This window comes from Cydia strobilella, chromosome 5, assembly GCF_947568885.1.
Source record: "Cydia strobilella chromosome 5, ilCydStro3.1, whole genome shotgun sequence".
Lineage (NCBI taxonomy): Eukaryota > Metazoa > Arthropoda > Insecta > Lepidoptera > Tortricidae > Cydia > Cydia strobilella.
The window spans coordinates 4,293,134-4,313,175 of NC_086045.1; the positions used below are offsets into that span (position 1 = coordinate 4,293,134).

General features: G+C 36.9%; 1 protein-coding gene across 1 annotated transcript; it reads right to left on the bottom strand.

Moving 5' to 3' along the window:
- Positions 1-2,998: 2,998 nt before the first annotated feature.
- Positions 2,999-10,549, bottom strand: LOC134741838 (uncharacterized). The gene is made up of 4 exons (XM_063674729.1): positions 10,362-10,549; positions 9,999-10,186; positions 5,005-5,174; positions 2,999-3,218 (listed from the first exon to the last, which is right to left on the bottom strand). Exons 1-4 carry the CDS (start codon positions 10,516-10,518, stop codon positions 2,999-3,001), a joined length of 735 nt encoding a protein of 244 aa, XP_063530799.1. The 5' UTR covers positions 10,519-10,549.
- Between the last annotated feature and the right edge of the window lie 9,493 nt (positions 10,550-20,042).

A 20,042-nucleotide genomic window follows, 5' to 3' on the forward strand; every position in this document is an offset into this window, starting at 1 on the left:
TGATGTATATTTACCATAGCTAAACGCTACGTTTTCTACGTTTGACTTTTTTAGATTTTTTGATTATTGTAAAAATTAGGAGCGAAAAACAGATTTCAAGCAAATTTTTAATGCTTCTAACTTTTATAATAAGTAATTAAAAATTCCAAAAACATAAACGTACACGGGACATAGCTGTGGTTGATACACAACTAATTGTGTCAAAATATTTTGAATAATGTTAATAATACACCGACACACACCGAGATGAGAATCGGAAATAACGTCGTATGATGTACTTGTGACATAATTGCAATTTATTTATTGTAAGCTTAGTTAAGTAGTAATTAGTGTTAAATAGTGTAATTGTAGTTGTCTGTAAATTTTTCATGGGTGATCCTTGCCTGTTATTAAACGTTTTATTATTATTATTTATTATTATTTAATAGGAGAGGAAAATGAGGACTACAGTTGTAAGAAAAGGTGATTTCGCGCGGGTCCTCCACTTTCGTCTTGCTTAAGTCGTCTTAAGTGCTTAAAGGAGGCGATACGTATGAATATGGAATATATGGATGCGATATAATTACGATTAGGTATTAGGTATTGATGGAGAAAATTAATAATTTTAAATAATTACCTATGCAATTAAAAGCGTGTTGATATGCGTGTTGATTTTACCACTACGTAACTATGAATACTTGATTACTTAATGTTTACTCTGTTCCCCAAAAGATGGCACTGTGCAATGTGTGGCAATTAATGTATTGTTCAATTAAAAATATATATTTGTTAATATCCGTACCCCCTCTTCTAAACTTAGAGTTAATTTGGCAAAATCCTTCCTCGGTGGCTTATTCATGTCACAACGTATTAATTTCAGCGCCATCTGTTAGTTTGGCACTCGGGTACTCGATAGTCGTAGCACATATTTGAAGAAAAAGTTTGCGCCTTCTTCCTAAGTAGCGCTATAAGATTCAGGTGCAACCTAACTCAATTAGTCGAGTGTGCTCAAGCGATAAAAATGTCAAATACGGCGTTCTCTGAATAAAAGATGTCCTTAGGCAGAATTAATGTTGGTGTTTCTAAGATGTATTTAAGAAGTGTAGCTACCCTGATTTTTGATGTAGGGGGTGGGGATGTTTAAGATTAGGTTCTAAGTCGTTTAGTATCATTTTCAACTAAATCAAAAGACGCATACGTAGATTTCATGATTTTCATGTAAATCAGTTCAGGCAGTTTCTTTTTTTCAGTATTCCCCCTACAATATTACACCTTCCTTTTCAGTTTTAAGGTAATATATTTGGGATAAAAACTACATTTTTTGGGATAAAAACTACCCTATGTTCTTCTACGGGACTCAAACTATCTCTATACCAAATACCAAATGTTATCTAAATCGGTTTAGCGGTTTAAGCGTGAAGAGAAATTAAAAAAAGTTGTTTTTTTTTCATATTTTTTGCGTTTTTCACTCGGGCACTTTTCATTTTGATATCATAAATGAATTCGGCATACCCGATTTATACATAAACGATACCAAATTTGGCCTAGTAGCTTAAATGATATAATTATCAAGATAAAGTTTTTAACCCCTTTTTCACCACCTTAGGGGATGAGTTTTTAAAAACGCTGAAAGTAATTTTCTTGCTTTTTAAATAAAATAAATAAATAAATAAATATTAGGACATTCTTACACAGATTGACTAAGTCCCACGGTAAGCCCAAGGAGGCTTGTGTTATGGGTACTCAGACAATGATATATATACCTATAATATTTAAATACTTAAATACATAGAAAACACCCATGACTCAAAAACAAATATCTGTGCTCATCACACAAATAAATGCCCTTACCGGGATTCGAACCTAGGACCATTCAGCTTCACAGGCAGGGTCACTACCCACTAGGCCAGACCGGTCGTAATACCTTAATACCTTTTTTGCAGTCTCAAGTTCCTAGCTTAAAATAAAATTTGCACCCCAAGACACACTTTCATCCCCTTTTCAACCCCCTGAGGGGTTAAATTTCCAAAAACGTCGAAATTACTTTTTTTGTAATCGTCTATTATACTTTTCTAAGAAGTTTCAAAGCATTTGTAATGGATTCAAACTTTCAACCCCCTTTTAACCCCGTTAGGGGACGAATTCTTGAAAACGCTGATATCATTTTTCCTGTATATTATAATAATATGCCCGTATACAAAGTTTCAAGTAACCCACTCAAAAAAATTATTCTCCATACAAACTTTCAACCTCTATTTGACCTCCTTAGGGGATGAATTTTCAAAAACGCTGAAATTAGTTTTCTTGTATTTCAATAATCTATCATTTTACGAAGTATCAAATTGCTAGCTTAAAATAAATCTTGAACCCCATACAAATTTTCATCCCCTTTTTAACCCCCTTAGGGGTGAAATTTCTCAATTTTTTATAGCCTATAACCTAGCCGTGGATTTTTTCGACAGATTAGTAAAGTTTGCATCAAAATCCGTTCAGCCGTTTTCATTTGATGGGCGGTCATATAAACAGACAAACAGATAAACAGACAAGCTGACAAAAATTCTAAAAACTGTTGGAACGTGTTCTGTTATCGATTCTAAGTATCCCCAGCCAATTTTTTTTGGAATATCTTCCACGTACAGACTTTCGACCCTCTTCCGCTTTATTATATGTATAGATAGATAGATGTATAGATTGCATGACAAGGTGTCAAATTGAGTGTCATCCAGAGTCAAGTATACTTTTGAAAAATCGTATCTCATTCAAGTGTGATATAGATATAGCTGATGCCTTTCACCCGAGTTAAACACTATTTTTCATTTCGAATACGAGGAAAGTAAAATACATGTGCATTTAAAAAAACGCGGCTAGTATAAACTTCGTAGTATTTATTGAGGGTACTTTCAATTAACAATTTACTGCAGTCTACGTTACTCTATTATTCTTCTGGTACTTTATTGCATGCATGGTGTAAAATAATTTATTTTAAATACTGCAGTCAAATAAAATACCCTATCCACATTTATTTCTCGTTCTCATTATTTTTAAATTCAGGGTTCTTCCAGATGACAAGTCTGACTGTCGCACCGTCTTCACAAGTAACGCCGTAGTGTTGTCCTAGGTCATCCAGCTTGAACTCCTTGATGGTATCCCAGTGGTCTTTCTCGACAATCTTCTTAGTGCCTATAGCCGTTGTCAAAGCACCGGTAGCAGCGACATTGTATGCCACACATGCCGAACGTCTAAAATATAGGAATATACTTATTTCATTATACGAACGGGTGGGGGTCTACCGCGATTTAATTTCATTATTTTTACCTTCAATCAATCAATTTTTCAGGTAGTATGGCTCCATCGATACTGTCGATGATTTCGTCAACGTCAAAGTGGGATCCACGTGGGATCGAATTAATATTTCTTGATTAAAACATATCGGCCATCGGCCATAACCAGTGTACGGTAAACAATAAAATTATGGGCCTCTAGGGCTCTAGCCAGACCCGGTTAGAGGTAGAAATACCAAATGCTCTTAGAGCACGACGTTGTTCGGTGGTTGTTGTAGTTGTCTCGTAAAACCGATAGCTGGATTTTACGAGAAGCACGTGGACTACCGGCCGTTGACTCCAGAATGGTGGTTAAACACGCTTTGAGATTAATTCTCCATTCACTGCACACTACCACATTAGGTTACTGTATAATAAAGCTATCAATATTACACATTAAACAATATTAATGAGCAAAAAACAAAGAAATTAATCACGAGGCTACTATCAAGATGGCGATCGAACCGGAAGTCTCTTATTCATTTTTACCTTAAATTCAACTGTTGCACGGTGCAACCAGCTGTGGTCACGGAAAGACTGACGTCCCAGCAAAATGTCAACGGTGATCTAAGTAAACAACACTAAACTACCCGAAATTAGTTTATAAAAGTGTTCGGGGTATAGACACAGAAATTGCAACTACCCGTTAAAGTTTAATGTTTATTGTTTACGGGCACGACACGCAACACACACTATCCGTACCATGGTCTGAAGATATATCCGCTGGTTTCAACATTTGAATCATTTGAGTTTTTCCGTGACCACAGCTGGTGCAACTCAGCTGAAACGTCGGAATTTAAGGTAAAAACAAGGAAATTAAATCGCGGTAGACCCGTTCGTATAATTAGATATGTGTTTAAAACGCTACTACTACTACTACTACTACTACTACTACTAGGTCTGCAGTCTGTGAGCATGTCATGGATAAAGCCAATCACTCGATCAAGTTTGATAAGCCTCTGGTTCTTGCCAAGGAGAAGCGTTTCATACCCAGAATGCTGCGCGAGGCCATTGAGATTAAGAAATATCCAAACTTTAATAGGGAAGATGGCTTTTCTCTACCACCAGCATGGGATCCTGTAGTCCATCTGATAAAGGAGCAAGCGAGACATAGACTGTGAGACCTTAGTGTTGGATGATGCTGGACATTCTGATGTTTTGAAAAGATGTGTCCCGCCGAGTTTGTTGCCGGTCCCATATTGGGATACCCTCCTACAATTTAGGAGGGAATTAAATCTTCTCGGGTCCGTGGTGTAGGGTTGGAGCCGGCGTAGTTTTTATCGCGTATATATATATATCTTTACTTGAAAATAATTGTAGTGTATAACTAGCCTTATGAACCGATTTTGCATGTACAACCAGCCTTAAAGTTTGTAGTCTATGATTGTTCATTATTTTAGTATGTGGGTATTTTTGCACTTTGTAATTTTTCCTCAGTCACCCGTTGACCACGAACGCTGTAAAGAGTTCGAAACGTCGGGATGTATTATAAATTCAATATACGCGATATAATCCGTTTTCATAGTTTTATTTCATGAGTAACTATCGCGGTAACCGAAGACAATATTGTGATGTGTTAAGTTACGCGATAATATGTTTTACGGTAAAAACTATTAATATAGAAAAATGTTGGGAGCAGACGAGTGTCGAGTGGTATTGCAGTCGAGTTTTATCTATAGTGTCCATAAACACTCTTGAAACTTACCTCGCCCTAACGAATTCCGTTGCTATTCCTAATTTTCTGAATCGTGGATGAACAATCAGACCTATGTCGTCGTGAAATGAAGCAATTTGCTGCTCCTTCATTTCTTTAAGCAAATCAAAATGATATATGTTTTCCCATTGTAAATATAGCCGCATCTCATCGGTTTCTGGCTGGGAAATGAAAAATATATTTACTGGAACGAACGAATACATTACACTATATAAACTATCGGCCCCATAAAAATAAAAATCTGTGTTTTATTATTAAACCTAATAATTACTATTAAAAAGCTGTGTGAATTGTGTAAGTAATTACGTAAGCAATCGGCGGTACAATCCCTGGAGCCCGAATCTGACCGCACGTCGCACTAAGCTAAATTATTATAGACTAAAAGCTATTCCTGGAAAATGGTACGTAATAATGAAAGCAACTAAACTTGAACAGCGTTATGTGACGTGTGACGTCACAGCAGGCCGCACGCTTTTTGTATAGGGCGCGGTGCGAGCGCCACATTTATTTTCGCAATTTGAAAGTTTCTGGGGTACATACAAAAAATAGCAGGTTTATTAGAAACATCTCAATCTCGTGGGATCGCTTGACATCTTCCAAAGAAATCATGTTAGTAGCTAATGCGTCATGTGAGAAAAAGGAACCAGCACGACACAAAAGCACAAACCCTCACCGTAACTTAGAAGGAGCCAGGTCCTAAGATCAGTCAAGACCTCGTCAGATATATATGTGAAGCAAGTTAAAATCAGTCTATGACAAAGAATCCACAAATAGCGTTCATCTATTACAACAACGTTTGTTCACCATGCAATTTGAAGAAGGTAACTGTCTCCGATTTCCTGTCGAAACTAGAGAACATTAGGGCCGGAATTCCGCCTAGCCCCACAACGCCCGGGCCCAGGGGCCCAAGCCCAAGCAACCTAATAGCAACGGTTTTGAGATGGAGAAAGGGGCCCCCTATTCTAAATGACCTACCAAGTGCCTAGGAACTATGTGTCTAAATCTGGGCCTGGAGGACATACTCTTGAAACTCAAGTAAATAGGTAAGGGAAGCTATAGGTGCTTATGTCACTTATCAATCAATCAATACCTATGTTTATTTCAAAAACCCAGATAAAAATTACAAATTAAACTTAAAAATACATAAAATAAATTGAAATTACATTATATTACAATTACATTAAAAATCTAATTAAAATTAAAATTACAATTAAGATTAAAATTACAATTATTTAACTATTTACATTTACTATTTACATTTATTGACCGAAGCGTAGCGAAGGTCTACGGTTTGACTCGCGCATTTTGCTTTTGTATGTCCGGATGTTCTCCTCTACAGGTCGCAATTCTCAACCGATTCTCGTGAAATTTTGTGACCAAATTCTATGACTAAATATATTTTTTTTGTCGATCCGGTTTTTGGAAATTTTTCAAAATGGCGGAGTTGTTATAGCTCGCGCCTAAACAAATAGTCGTATCGACATCATAATAGTATTTTCTTTTTGAGATATGTTTACAGATTAAATTTCGTAAAATTTAGAAAGTTTGTATTGCTGGCTTTGGCGGTATTTAGATATTTAGTTTTTACTCGAGAATGAGTAGCTGAATTTCGTCAGCTTAGGTAAGCACTATCATGGTGTGTTTTGCAAACATTCGCTTTTTTCGTTTGCACTGGGTGGTCCCTGGTTCGATCCCCAGTAATTGTATGCTGCTACATAACTTTTTGTATTTTGTTTTTTACATTTAAAGTTAAATTTCGTATTGTTTTTTTTAAATATGTTTTTTATTTTTCTATTTTGAAATTAATTGATCAAGCGCGGGCTTAGCGTATTCGTTTCATTTTTACAAGCTTTTATTTAACTAGCCCTAAAAAATATGTTTTATCTTTGTTATTTTAATTTTCTAAAGTGTTTTGAACGGCGGAGGCATACATTTAGTTAGCTTTAAGTGGTTCTCTCCTTTTTCAGAATTTCATACAATTTTATTTACAGTTTCTTTTTTAAATACGTAGATTTCTTGCACCATAAACTTTGAGGTTTATGTAGTATAGATTCGTTTGTCTGAGCGGGTTTATGGAGCCAATTATTCAATAATAATCTTGAAAAATTCAATAAAAAATTGAGAAAATATTACTCAACGGCCGTTTGTGTGTGACCTTTACACTATACATTGTTTAATAATAACTAACAAAGATGTCACTTTAACACAGGTGACCTAACTAAGTAGTACCTAATTTGTTCGACAGGTGGTGACATCGTCAAGTCGAAACGGGCCGATTTTTAGGGTTCCGTACCCAAAGGTAAAAACGAGACCCTATTACTAAGACTCCTCTGTCCGTCTGTCTGTCACCAGGCTGTATCTAATGAACCCAAATTTTCACAAATGATGTATTTCTGTTGCCGATGCCGCTATAACAACAAATACTAAAATGTACGGAACCCTCGGTGGGCGAGTCCGACCCGCACTTCTGCGGTTTTGAGTTTCGTGTGCTTGATTTTATGTGGCTCCCTTCGACATATCTCCACAACTAAGCATTTCAATAATTTTATAAATTCAAAAATCAGCCAGGTATACAGGTTGGTTTGGGCAAGTTTGGGTCAGTGAGGGCAGCTACCAGATCCCGTGCTGCTACGCGAAAATGGTCTTAGAAAACCTTCCCTCAATTTCAAATTAATGAATTCTGGGGTTTACAGATTTTGGAAAAAACATAGGTACCTACAGGATGCGAGAAAAAGGCCATTTTTGACAAACTTTTTTGACGTGAAACGTAAGGTGCACGTCTTTAAAAACCCGTAGAGGGGCTCGGATCGAAAACCGATATGAATGGTTTTGATATCAGTGTATCAACGAAAGTAGCCATTACTCGGAACTGCATGTGCTGCTGACATATATGGCGCTGATTCTGCCCTAGAAACGACGCATTCGGAGCTAAAATTACCCCTATTTGCAGTGTTTATTTAATAATTACTCATCAGTCCATTAACCGATTTCGATACAATTGAGTTCATTTGATAGATCCTTTTGAAATATTATAAAAATAAAATACGCGGTATTATAAAAAGCTGGAAAAGAGTTAAAATGTGGCATTTTTACAGGAATATCACGACTGCGTTTGTTTGAGGCCACCGTGTGCGAAAATTAAGGCATAAAAAGCTCAAATGAGCTCTTACCTACAGGCTTTACAATATAGGGTCGGGTAAAGCCTGATATTCAAGCGCGCGAAGCTCCCGGGGCGCCTTTTATATTGTAAAGATTAGATGCAGGGCGCCCGTGGCGCCCTTTACACTGTAAAGATTACGTACAGGGCGCCTCCGGCGCCTTTTTCCCTTACCTACAACTTTTTCACTGTAGGTTAGGGTAAAGCCCAACATTTAAGTCTAGCGGCCCTATGCGGTCTTCGCAATGACTGTTTAGATTAGCTACCCAAAGTTTTTGTTCCCCAATAGCTTTTGTTCCATTCGCGTTTTTCTCCATTCTGCTTTTTAACCAGGCGTTAATTTTTTTAATAGTTAATTTAATCACACGCGTATGTCCCAGTCGCTTTTGTCCCCAAAGAGTAATGTTTTCACGATAGTCACATTAAGTCGATAGATAGGTAGGTAGGTTAGGTTCGTTAGGTAGCTTCAGATGCCCGAAGGGCAAACCGCCCAGAAATAGGCGGGGCTCCGTCGGCTCAGGGTAAGAAGGGCTTGTTCTCGGAAGTATTACTCTTTGGGGAAAAAAGCGACTGGGACATACGCGTGTGAATAAATTAACTACTGAAAAAATAAACGCCTGGTTAAAAAGCAGAATGGGGAAAAACGCGAATGGAACAAAAGCTATTGGGGAACAAAAATTTTGGGTAATTAATCTATACAGTCTTCGCAATAACTTCCACGTCACGTTTCACATCAACCACTGCGGCTGTATCCCTGATACAGCCCATCGAGGAAAACTTTTCCCATACAGTTTGTATGAAAATGAAAACTTTTATTTTTCACATGCTATTTTTTATGAAAATTATTTTTAAAGCGAAATTTACAAAACTACAATATATTATGCTGAAGCGATCAACATCAAAATCAAAGTGATTTGTAAGAATTAGTTAGTGGTAACCGTTTTCTGCCGAAATGGAAATTGTATGAAAGAAGTACCTACTGTCTGTAGCTATTCTACCCTCTGAAACGTAACAGGACTGATTGGCGAGATAGAAAAATGTGAATAAAATTTCACGTTTTCTCCATAGTAAATGTATAGTTTTGTTACCTACTCAAAAATGTGACTCACACGCCAACAGCACTAAGCTATCAATAGAAGCGTTTTTGTAGTTATTGGTAGAAGAATTCGCGACACTCAATTGATAATAAGAATAACATACACTTAACTTAAAAAAGAATGTTAAATTTATTTTAAAAAAAATTGCACCATGGGTTTGAACCATGTGGGTATCTCAGCTATTATCTGATTTTTTTTTTCAAACAAGAGATCTTTTGGTGGTTAGTCGGCAGGACAGCTCTACACATCCATCTTATCTTAAGCTATGCTCGCGAGGTCTACAGCTCACAGAGCCACTAGTTATTTTAATTATTAAGTATGTCACTCCCTAAAGAGTACAAGTATTTTCAACGCTTGGGGAGCTGACGATGACGTCCCGACCTTTCCTTGAAGAAGAACAAAACAAAAACAGCAATGAACAAGATGGCGTTGCACTCGTCAGTCACGTCACGACTGACGCGAGGAGCAAATGCCTAAAGCGAGGTTTAGACTAGCAAGAACTTGCATGCGATTTTCATTACACTGAAGTTTACACTGAAGTATCTGATAAACATTTTGAATACAGTTTGCTTTAGTAGTCGGCAATGTAACTTAAATTGCATGCAAGTTCTTGCTAGTCTAAACCAAATAGTATAATAATATATGTATGTCAAACCTCGTTTAACATGCTGACGCGCAAGTAGTTTAAAAGACAGACTGTCATAAAAAAACAAGCAGTTATCCCACTCTACCTGTAGCTTTCTAAATAAGTCCTGCCGTTCCACTACAGTTAACGTCATCAACGAAACGCCCACTATTTGCCGAACATTACCGTCATCCTCGTCTTCACAACATATCATAGTAAGCGAAGTAGGATCTTTAATCAATTCACTTATAAGTAATTGGTATTCCTTTACCGCTTTTGGATTTTGTGAAATACCTGTAAATAAATAAAAGCAGAAATAAACGGCAGAATAAATAACGCAAGTAGTTATGCACACGAAATAAGTAATTAAGTTAAAAAAACCTCTTTTTTCGGGTACCTGTATCAGTAGCAACAATCCAATTTGCTTAAAAACACTTATTTTTAATTTTCAAACAAGGTACCTACTTACCTGCCATTTTCAGAAGTGTTTCGTCGTGAATGTAATATTTTATATACAAATGTACGGCATCGTCGATCCGGTTTTCGGGTAAATCTTGAATGCGCAACTTCACCAACGAGCCATCATTTCTTGTTGCTTGGAACGTGGACCATACTCGATGAGACATTTTGTACGCGTACTTATTTATGTAAGTCAAATAACTGAATACCTTAAAATAAAGGAAATAATCGAATTTAAACTGTCGTGAGTTATACCAACCAACGGGGGAACGAACCATATTTTTTCATTTGCTTTTGCCCGTGACCTTATCTGCGTGGGTATTGATCATGATTGATACGAGTAAAAACTATCATATTAAATTAAATTCTAAAGTATAGGTGTTTTTTGTTACACCTGAAAACCAACTTTTCATTTAAAAATATCAGGGAATTCCAAAGTGTCGTACGTGTAGTATGACGTCATTACTACGGCTGAAAAGCTAAAAGAACATTTTACTGATAGTAGACGATCGATCCGGTAATAAGGCCAACCTTCACCTATCTGCCTACCGGATAAAACTTATATTTTATGAAATACACAACATAATATATCTTATACCTTTAAACGTGCAATTCTTGTATATATATATACAAGAAAGCCGTACGAGCCCAATTTCAAAGAAAAGACCGCGAATCGATGTACAGTTTAGCCATTTGGCACACGCATACTAGAGGTCAAAACGAAATTTTTGGCCTCGCAGTTCTTAAAAAAAATCTCTTGCTGGGGTGCTGTCATTTTTTTTCTTGTATGAATAGTAAGTGAAATTATTTTCAAAATTGCTTTCTTGGGGTTAGATATGAGGGTATCACGTATCATTTGTGTTATATTTGTAAAAAAAAAATCTGCCATATCGTATCTGGAGGAGCCCAAACTTGATATGTTATGAAAATTATTTGTTTTAATTTAAAAAAATGCTAAGGGGGTTAAAAAGGGGATGAAAGTTTGTCTTGGGGTTAAAATTTTATTATAAGCTGGGAACTTGAAACTGCAAAAAGGTATTATATTAAAAAAACAAGATAACTAATTACAGCGTTTTTAAAAATTCATCCCCCAAGGTGGTGAAAAGGAGGTTGAATGTTTGTATAGAGATCAAACATTTTTTGAGTGCGGGACTTGAATCTTTGTATAAACGCATATCTTATACATTTAAACGAGCAATTCTTGTATATATCTATGTATATATATTTTGGGGATCTCGGAAACGGCTCTAACGATTTCGATGAAATTTGCTATATCGGGGTATTCGGGGGCGAAAAATATCTCTGGGAAAACGCGTATTTTTGAGTTTTAACTGGGGGCACAGCCGTGCCCCCGCCAAGACGAGACAAAGCTCAAAAGGCAGTGCATATCTTTTCTCGGCACGTTTCGCCGTATTTTCGAACTCTCGTAGCTTCGTCTTGTCTGGGGGCACGGCCGTGCCCCCGCCAAGACGAGACAAAGGTCAAAAGGCAGTGCATCTGGGGGCACGGCCGTGCCCCCGCCAAGACGAGACAAAGGGCAAAAGGCAGTGCATATCTTTTCTCGGCACGTTTCGCCGTATTTTCGAACTCTCGTAGCTTCGTCTTGGACAATGCTAGAGAGCTGTAATTTTTTGTATACCATGTACTCAGTAGACTTATCAAAAACACCAAGTTTTATTAAGCTACCTATTATACTTAAAATTTTATAGTACCTTAATTTTCACTGTCCGAAACACATGAAATTCGCGTCATAGAAAATACAGACTACTTCCTGAAGTCTTAGAAGGCTGAAATTTGGCATGTAGGGATAGGTCTGTATGCAGACACATATGGTGACCAGAAATCTGTAACTTTCGCCCTGCAACCCCTTAAAATGGGGGTACCTAAAAATACCTCTAATCCTGAAAACATTGGTTCCTGAAGTCCTAGAATCGTGAAATTATGTGTGGTAGCAGTGATCGAAATGCTAATACAAAAACAACAGTAAAAAAAAAACAAAAAGTTTTCGAAGTACCGATTTGAACCAGGTTCACGTAAACCAGCCAAATAGCACCCTCTATATTGGCACTGTTTCTTGTCGTAAACTTTTCAAACACAAGCGCTGGTGGCCCAGCGGTAAGAGTATGACACTACGGATTGGTTATGAACTATTACATATAATAACATAGCTATACTAAGCTCATAGAGTACTTCTGCAAGTACACAAGAGTTTCGGTAGATGTCACTTTAATTAGTTTAACTATTATATCATAGAATTGAGACTTAATATATCTAGATTAGGTAGGTATTAGGTATTTGCTTTGGTATTTGTATGGACTAATACCTACTTATTGTACCTTATTATACCTTATTAAATACCTACCTACATACCTACTTATTGTACCTTGTTGAGATAGGTTTCAACGGTCGCTTTTCCGGAAAGGAAAACATTGCGAGGAAACGGGACTAATCCTAATAATGGCAGTCGCTTTGGTAAAAAATTGTACCTTGATATTAGTTGCCAAGCAGACCCCAGGCTCCCATGAGCCGTTGCGCGGCTAAAAATGCCGGGATAACGCGAGGAAGATGATGAACTATAAGCACAAGGGAGGCTCTGTGAGCTGTACAACCTCGCGAACAAAGCCTAAATAGGTGTAGCCTATTAGAAAAAAAAACAAAACTGTATTGATACAAAAATTATTTTACCGACCTTGATTAGCAGTCAAATTTTCTGAATGCGAAGGCCGATGGCAAGCACTTCGCAAGTAGGTGTTTGTGGAAGTCGCAAGAACCATGCATGCATACACTTGTAGGTACTAAAGTTTTGTGTTTGAACACTACAGAAGCGCGCCTCTCTTGGTCACTTCTGACCTTAATATCTTCGCGGAGCTCGACCTTCGGCCAAACCGTTCGCCATGAAGATAGTTGGAGACATTGCGGGTAGCGTGTACCTGTCATACGCTCCGGGCATACGGCCTTCAGTAGCCAAAATGGCAAAAACGGAATTCTTACAGTTTTGTTTAGTCCGTCTGTCCGTCCGGTCTTCCGTCTGTCTGTCCATATGTGACAGCCATTTTGGAACATTATGTGTATTTTGTGAGCAGACTATGATCAGTTGTTTTATAAACTACATTACATACTCGACTGACGACGTTCATGTGACTCGTATTCTCACGTAACAAAATATTGTTAATTAAATTAAATTTTCCGTATTGTGCTGCACAATTTAATCTGCCGGTAAGTAAGGTTTCCAGAGCTCAACAAGGGAGAGGAGTGATAGGGTCGGCAACGCGCGTGTAATATCTCCGGTGTTACAGGCGTCCATAGGCTACGGTAACTGCTTACCATCAGGCGGGCCGTATGCTTGATTGCCACCGACGTGGTATAAAAAAAACCAATTTATTTTTGCAGTATTCAGCGAAAGGTGAATATATGTAGTCATATCATAATAGGAAGTTTGCAGGCACATACGACTTTTTGTTTTCAGATGTCACAGTACCATCAAACAGTTCCCAACGATTTAGAAACTCGCATGCGTGTAGAGATCTCGAAACACCAGAGTAACGCGACCGTAAGATCCGTAACAATGTAAGTATGCATAGTCGGAGAGCTCATTTATATACCGGTTTCTTTACCTATTGACTCGCGTGTGATAAGTGAGCTATTTTAATATTTTTTAAATAAATTCTGCTCACAAAATATCCCAAAAATAAGTTGAGTAATACGTACGACTTATACAGAAGAACAGCCGGAGACTAGAAAATATTTTTGCCCAACTGTAAAGGGGCCCACTGACTATCAGTCCGCCGGACGATTTGAGCCTCGGAGTTGTTCGGAACTGTCAATTCTTTGTTCTAACTGACAGGCCGATATCGTCCGGCGGACTGATAGTCAGTGGGCCCCTTAACGAATACCTACGCTTAGCTCGCACTTCACACTCGCTAAATTCAAATTTTAATTTAAAAAATACATGTCTGGGGATCAAACTCGAATCGTCGCACTACAAAGCCGCGGTTTTCCAACAGCACTGCGATAGCACGTACGTACCCACACAAAATTCACAAAAATCGGTAGAGTGAGCTGAATCGGAGACTTCAACTAACGCTTAGGTCATTAAAAACAATTCCGATTATGATAATAATGCTTTAAAATTTCTAGAAACTTACAATCCCACCAAAAACATTTCATGTAAAGTGTTGCCAAGACTAGGCGCATAAAGCTTTTACACTCAAAAGCTATCAGATCCCGTAATAGGTACCAAGACTTTTACTCTGTAAGTCCTAACTTTATTAGCTCTAACTGTATAAAGCCAACATCTTGGTCAAACGTACAGTACGGCTTGGCCGTTTCGTTGCTGTCAAATGGACAAATTGGACAATCCCTTAATGACACTCAGAATTTGAGACTTGTGTAACTACTTTGTACAACAAGTCCACCGAGTGAGTTTATGTGACTGCAACGAAACGGCCAAGCCGTACTGTACGTTTGACCAAGATGTTGGATTTATACAGTTAGAGCTAATAAAGTTAGGACTTACAGAGTAAAAGTCTTGGTACCTACTACGGGATCTGATAGCTTTTGAGTGTAAAAGCTTTATGCGCCTAGTCTTGGCAACACTTTACATGAAATGTTTTTGGTGGGATTTCATTCATTTTTGTAAGAGTTGATATACCAGCTAGAAATGACTTATTCGTTTATAGAATCTACGGGATCATATATAAGCAAGCATAATTCTAAAATATTTTAACATTAGATTTTATATAAGTTACGTATTGCTAGCGCCATCTATGTAGAGCCTATATAAATTATAAGTCAGGAATTTTATATATTATAAATAGTAAGTTTCTAGAAATTTTAAAGCATTATCATCATAATCGGAATTGTTTTTAATGACCTAAGCGTTAGTTAATAAGGTCTCCGATTCAGCTCAATCAACCGATTTTTGTGAATTTTGTGTTCACATGTTTTTCGACTAAGTACCACATATATTTGGAGAATATACAACGTCACGGAGTCATTGTAGATCAGCCCTTAAAAAAGTAGCGGTTTCGATATCATTAGGCATTTTTTTTTTTTTGGAGACATGTACTTAATGCAGAAATTTCATCTATTTACTCGTCGTCGTCGTTTTCATATATTTAATTCTTAATGGAGAAGTAGCAAAATTTCACCTAGATATCTAGATACCTTGGTGTTATCGCAGTGCTGTTGGAAATCCGCGGCTTTGTAGTGCGACGATTCGAGTTTGATCCCCAGACATGTATTTTTTAAATTAAAATTTGAATTTAGCTAGTGCGAAGTGCAAGCTAAGCGTAGGTATTCGTTACAGTTGGGCAAAAATATTTTCTAGTCTCCGGCTGTTCTTCTGTATAAGTCGTACGTATTACTCAACTTATTTTCGGGAAATTTTGTGAGCAGAATGTATTTAAAAAATATTAAAATAGCTCACTTATCACACGCGAGTCAAGAGGTAAAGAAGCCGGTATATAAATGAGCTCTCCGAATATGCATACATTGTTACGGATCTTACGGTCGCGTTACTCTGCTGTTTTGAGATCTCTACACGCATACGAGTTTCTAAATCGTTGGGAACTGTTTGATGGTACTGTGACTTACAAAAACAAAAAGTTGTATGTGCCTGCAAACTTCCTATTATGATATGACTACATATATTCACCTTTCGCTGACAAATTGGACAATCCCTTAATGACACTCAGAATTTGAGACTTGTGTAACTACTTTGTACAACAAGTCCACCGAGTGAGTTTATGTGACTGCAACGAAACGGCCAAGCCGTACTGTACGTTTGACCAAGATGTTGGATTTATACAGTTAGAGCTAATAAAGTTAGGACTTACAGAGTAAAAGTCTTGGTACCTACTACGGGATCTGATAGCTTTTGAGTGTAAAAGCTTTATGCGCCTAGTCTTGGCAACACTTTACATGAAATGTTTTTGGTGGGATTTCATTCATTTTTGTAAGAGTTGATATACCAGCTAGAAATGACTTATTCGTTTATAGAATCTACGGGATCATATATAAGCAAGCATAATTCTAAAATATTTTAACATTAGATTTTATATAAGTTACGTATTGCTAGCGCCATCTATGTAGAGCCTATATAAATTATAAGTCAGGAATTTTATATATTATAAATAGTAAGTTTCTAGAAATTTTAAAGCATTATCATCATAATCGGAATTGTTTTTAATGACCTAAGCGTTAGTTAATAAGGTCTCCGATTCAGCTCACTCAACCGATTTTTGTGAATTTTGTGTTCACATGTTTTTCGACTAAGTACCACATATATTTGGAGAATATACAACGTCACGGAGTCATTGTAGATCAGCCCTTAAAAAAGTAGCGGTTTCGATATCATTAGGCATTTTTTTTTTTTTGGAGACATGTACTTAATGCAGAAATTTCATCTATTTACTCGTCGTCGTCGTTTTCATATATTTAATTCTTAATGGAGAAGTAGCAAAATTTCACCTAGATATCTAGATACCTTGGTGTTATCGCAGTGCTGTTGGAAACCCGCGGCTTTATAGTGCGACGATTCGAGTTTGATCCCCAGACATGTATTTTTTAAATTAAAATTTGAATTTAGCTAGTGCGAAGTGCAAGCTAAGCGTAGGTATTCGTTACAGTTGGGCAAAAATATTTTCTAGTCTCCGGCTGTTCTTCTGTATAAGTCGTACGTATTACTCAACTTATTTTCGGGAAATTTTGTGAGCAGAATGTATTTAAAAAATATTAAAATAGCTCACTTATCACACGCGAGTCAAGAGGTAAAGAAGCCGGTATATAAATGAGCTCTCCGAATATGCATACATTGTTACGGATCTTACGGTCGCGTTACTCTGCTGTTTTGAGATCTCTACACGCATACGAGTTGCTAAATCGTTGGGAACTGTTTGATGGTACTGTGACTTACAAAAACAAAAAGTTGTATGTGCCTGCAAACTTCCTATTATGATATGACTACATATATTCACCTTTCGCTGAATACTGCACAAATAAATTGTGCAGCACAATACAGCAAATTTAATTTAATTAACAAAATTTTGTTACGTGAGAATACGAGTCACATGAACGTCGTCATTCGAGTATGTAATGTAGTTTATAAAACAACTGATTATAATAGTCTGCTCACAAAATACACATATGTTCCAAAATGGCTGTCACGTATGGACAGACAGACGGAAGTCCGGACGGACAGACGGACTAAACAAAACTGTAAGGATTCCGTTTTTGCCATTTTGGCTACTGAAGGCCGTATGCCCGGAGCGTATGACAGGTACACGCTACCCGCAACGTTTCCAAGTAACTTCATGGCGGACGGTTTGGCCGAAGTAAGAAGTTAAATTTTGTAACCACAGTAAATTCACTGCCATCTATCAACACATTATTATTCACAACGACGGGACTTAATCGCGTAAAATAAGTTTTAAATGATATTTTTTTTTTATTTCAAAACAAATTCACCTCCGACGTTTCGAGGACGGCGTTGTCCCCGTGGTCTCGGAGACGACTGGCTCAAGTTGACATCAACATCTTCTAGGCCCGCGAGGTTTTCGAACTACCCGCACTTGGTCTTGTTTATTAACTTGAACTTTTTGCGCACCACGGGGACAACGCCGTCCTCGAAACGTCGGAGGTGAATTTAAAACTTATTTTACGCGATTAAGTCCCGTCGTTGTGAATAATAATGAGTAAAAATCGTGAAAGTTTAAATCAGTGATCTATCGACACACTTTTAAACTAAAAATGTAGATTTATAAAACTACGATAAAATGTATTTAAATATAGATAAATGTTTTTTTTACTTGCATTAATTATTTTTGTATGATTTTGGCCCATTTCTTTCACTGATATGCGTTAAAATTGTTAAATAACAAACGAAACTGTCAACGCCCTCTATACGAGAGAAGGCCAAAGGTAGTGGCGCCATCTGATCGAGAATCAAATTTTCGTGATATTCGAGGCACCGTTTTTTCCTTGGACTGTATCCATCTATTACGGAGTTATATCTATCTTTGCACCTACTTACCTAATCTAGATAGATTGTCTCTCAATTCTATGATATAATAATTAAACTAATTAAGGTGACATCTACCGAAACTCTTGTGTACTTGAAGAAGTACTCTATGAGCTTAGTTTAGCTATGTCATTATATGTAATAGTTCATAACCAATCCGTAGTGTCATAGTGTGGCACTGCACTTAGCTATATAAGCTTCTACATGTATGGTAGATACGATCACTTTTTTCAACCAGCCTTCTGTTAACATTAAGCCGGGCCGGGGTTTGAACCCGCGACCTCCGGATTGAAAGTCGCACGCTCTTACCGCTAGGCCACCAGCGCTTGTGTAAACGAAGTAAGGTTTTGAAAAGTTTACAAGAAACAGTGCCAATATAAAGGGCGCTATTTGGCGGGTTTACGTTAACCAGATTCAAATCTGTACTTCGAAAACTTTTTGGTCTTTTTTATTATTGATTTTGTATTAGCATTTCGATCACTGCTACCACACATAATTTCACGATTCTAGGACTTCAGGAACCAATGTTTTCAGGTTTAGAGGTATTTTTAGGTACCCCCATTTTAAGGGGTTGCAGGGCGAAAGTTACAGATTTCTGGTCACCATATGTTGCAAAAAAAAACGTATATTTCGACACTCAAGGGAATCAAATTTTATAGGGTACTTCCCGTTGACTTAGAACTATGAAACTTAGCAAGTAATATCATCTTACACTACAAGTACAGGGAAAAATCTCAAAACTATAAATTTGTAGAATATAAATAAAATAAGAAATGTTTAATTTGTACGGAACCCTCGGTGAGCGAGTCCGACTCGAACTTGTCCGGTTTTTATATGGGGCGCTTGGCACTGAAACTGCTAGGTTAATTACATCTGTTTTAAACTTATCAATTATCATGTTATGAAATGAGCACACATTGTTGACACAACGGAAACAATGTCCCATACATACTGTGTAGCTCCAAAATACTAAATCAAGGCTACTGTTATCAATGTCTATGTTTGGTACCTGATAAAGCTACTTACGGCCACAGCAGACGTAACGGTATTTACTACTGAATGTCTAATGTCTATGGTATAATAATTTTTTTTTTTTTTATTCATAGACCAACTGAGATCATTGTTGTTAGTACACATAAAGCTTAAATATATGGTTAGTATTATACACTATATAACGAATGTCAATAAACTTAATAATAAATTAATTAATAAAAAATAAAAAAATTGAAAAGAAGTGAAATTAAATCAAACAAAATACAATAAAAACAAAATTCAATAAAATTTATATCAATGTCACTAAAATATGTTTAAAAATTAAAATTTAAAAATGTATAATAGGTATTTATTGAAATATTATGTTAATGTTTTATTTGTATGTGCGCCTATTTTAAGAAGCCATAGTACTGGCAGTAGATGGAACCCTGTCAAATTTGTATTTGTATAGCAACGGTTCCAGAATTGTTTGTTTACGTTTAGATAAGTCAGTCGGTCAATAACAGCCCTCATGTAAAGCCTGAATAAATTACAAGTATTCACTTTCTTGGTTTCACTGTGTTGATCTCTGCTAAATAGTGATAGGTTTATCCCCCACAGTGGTTATGGGGCCTACGCACGAATAGTGATCAAGAATAGTGTTGACGGTAATAAGAAGAATTTTTTCAGCCGAAATGA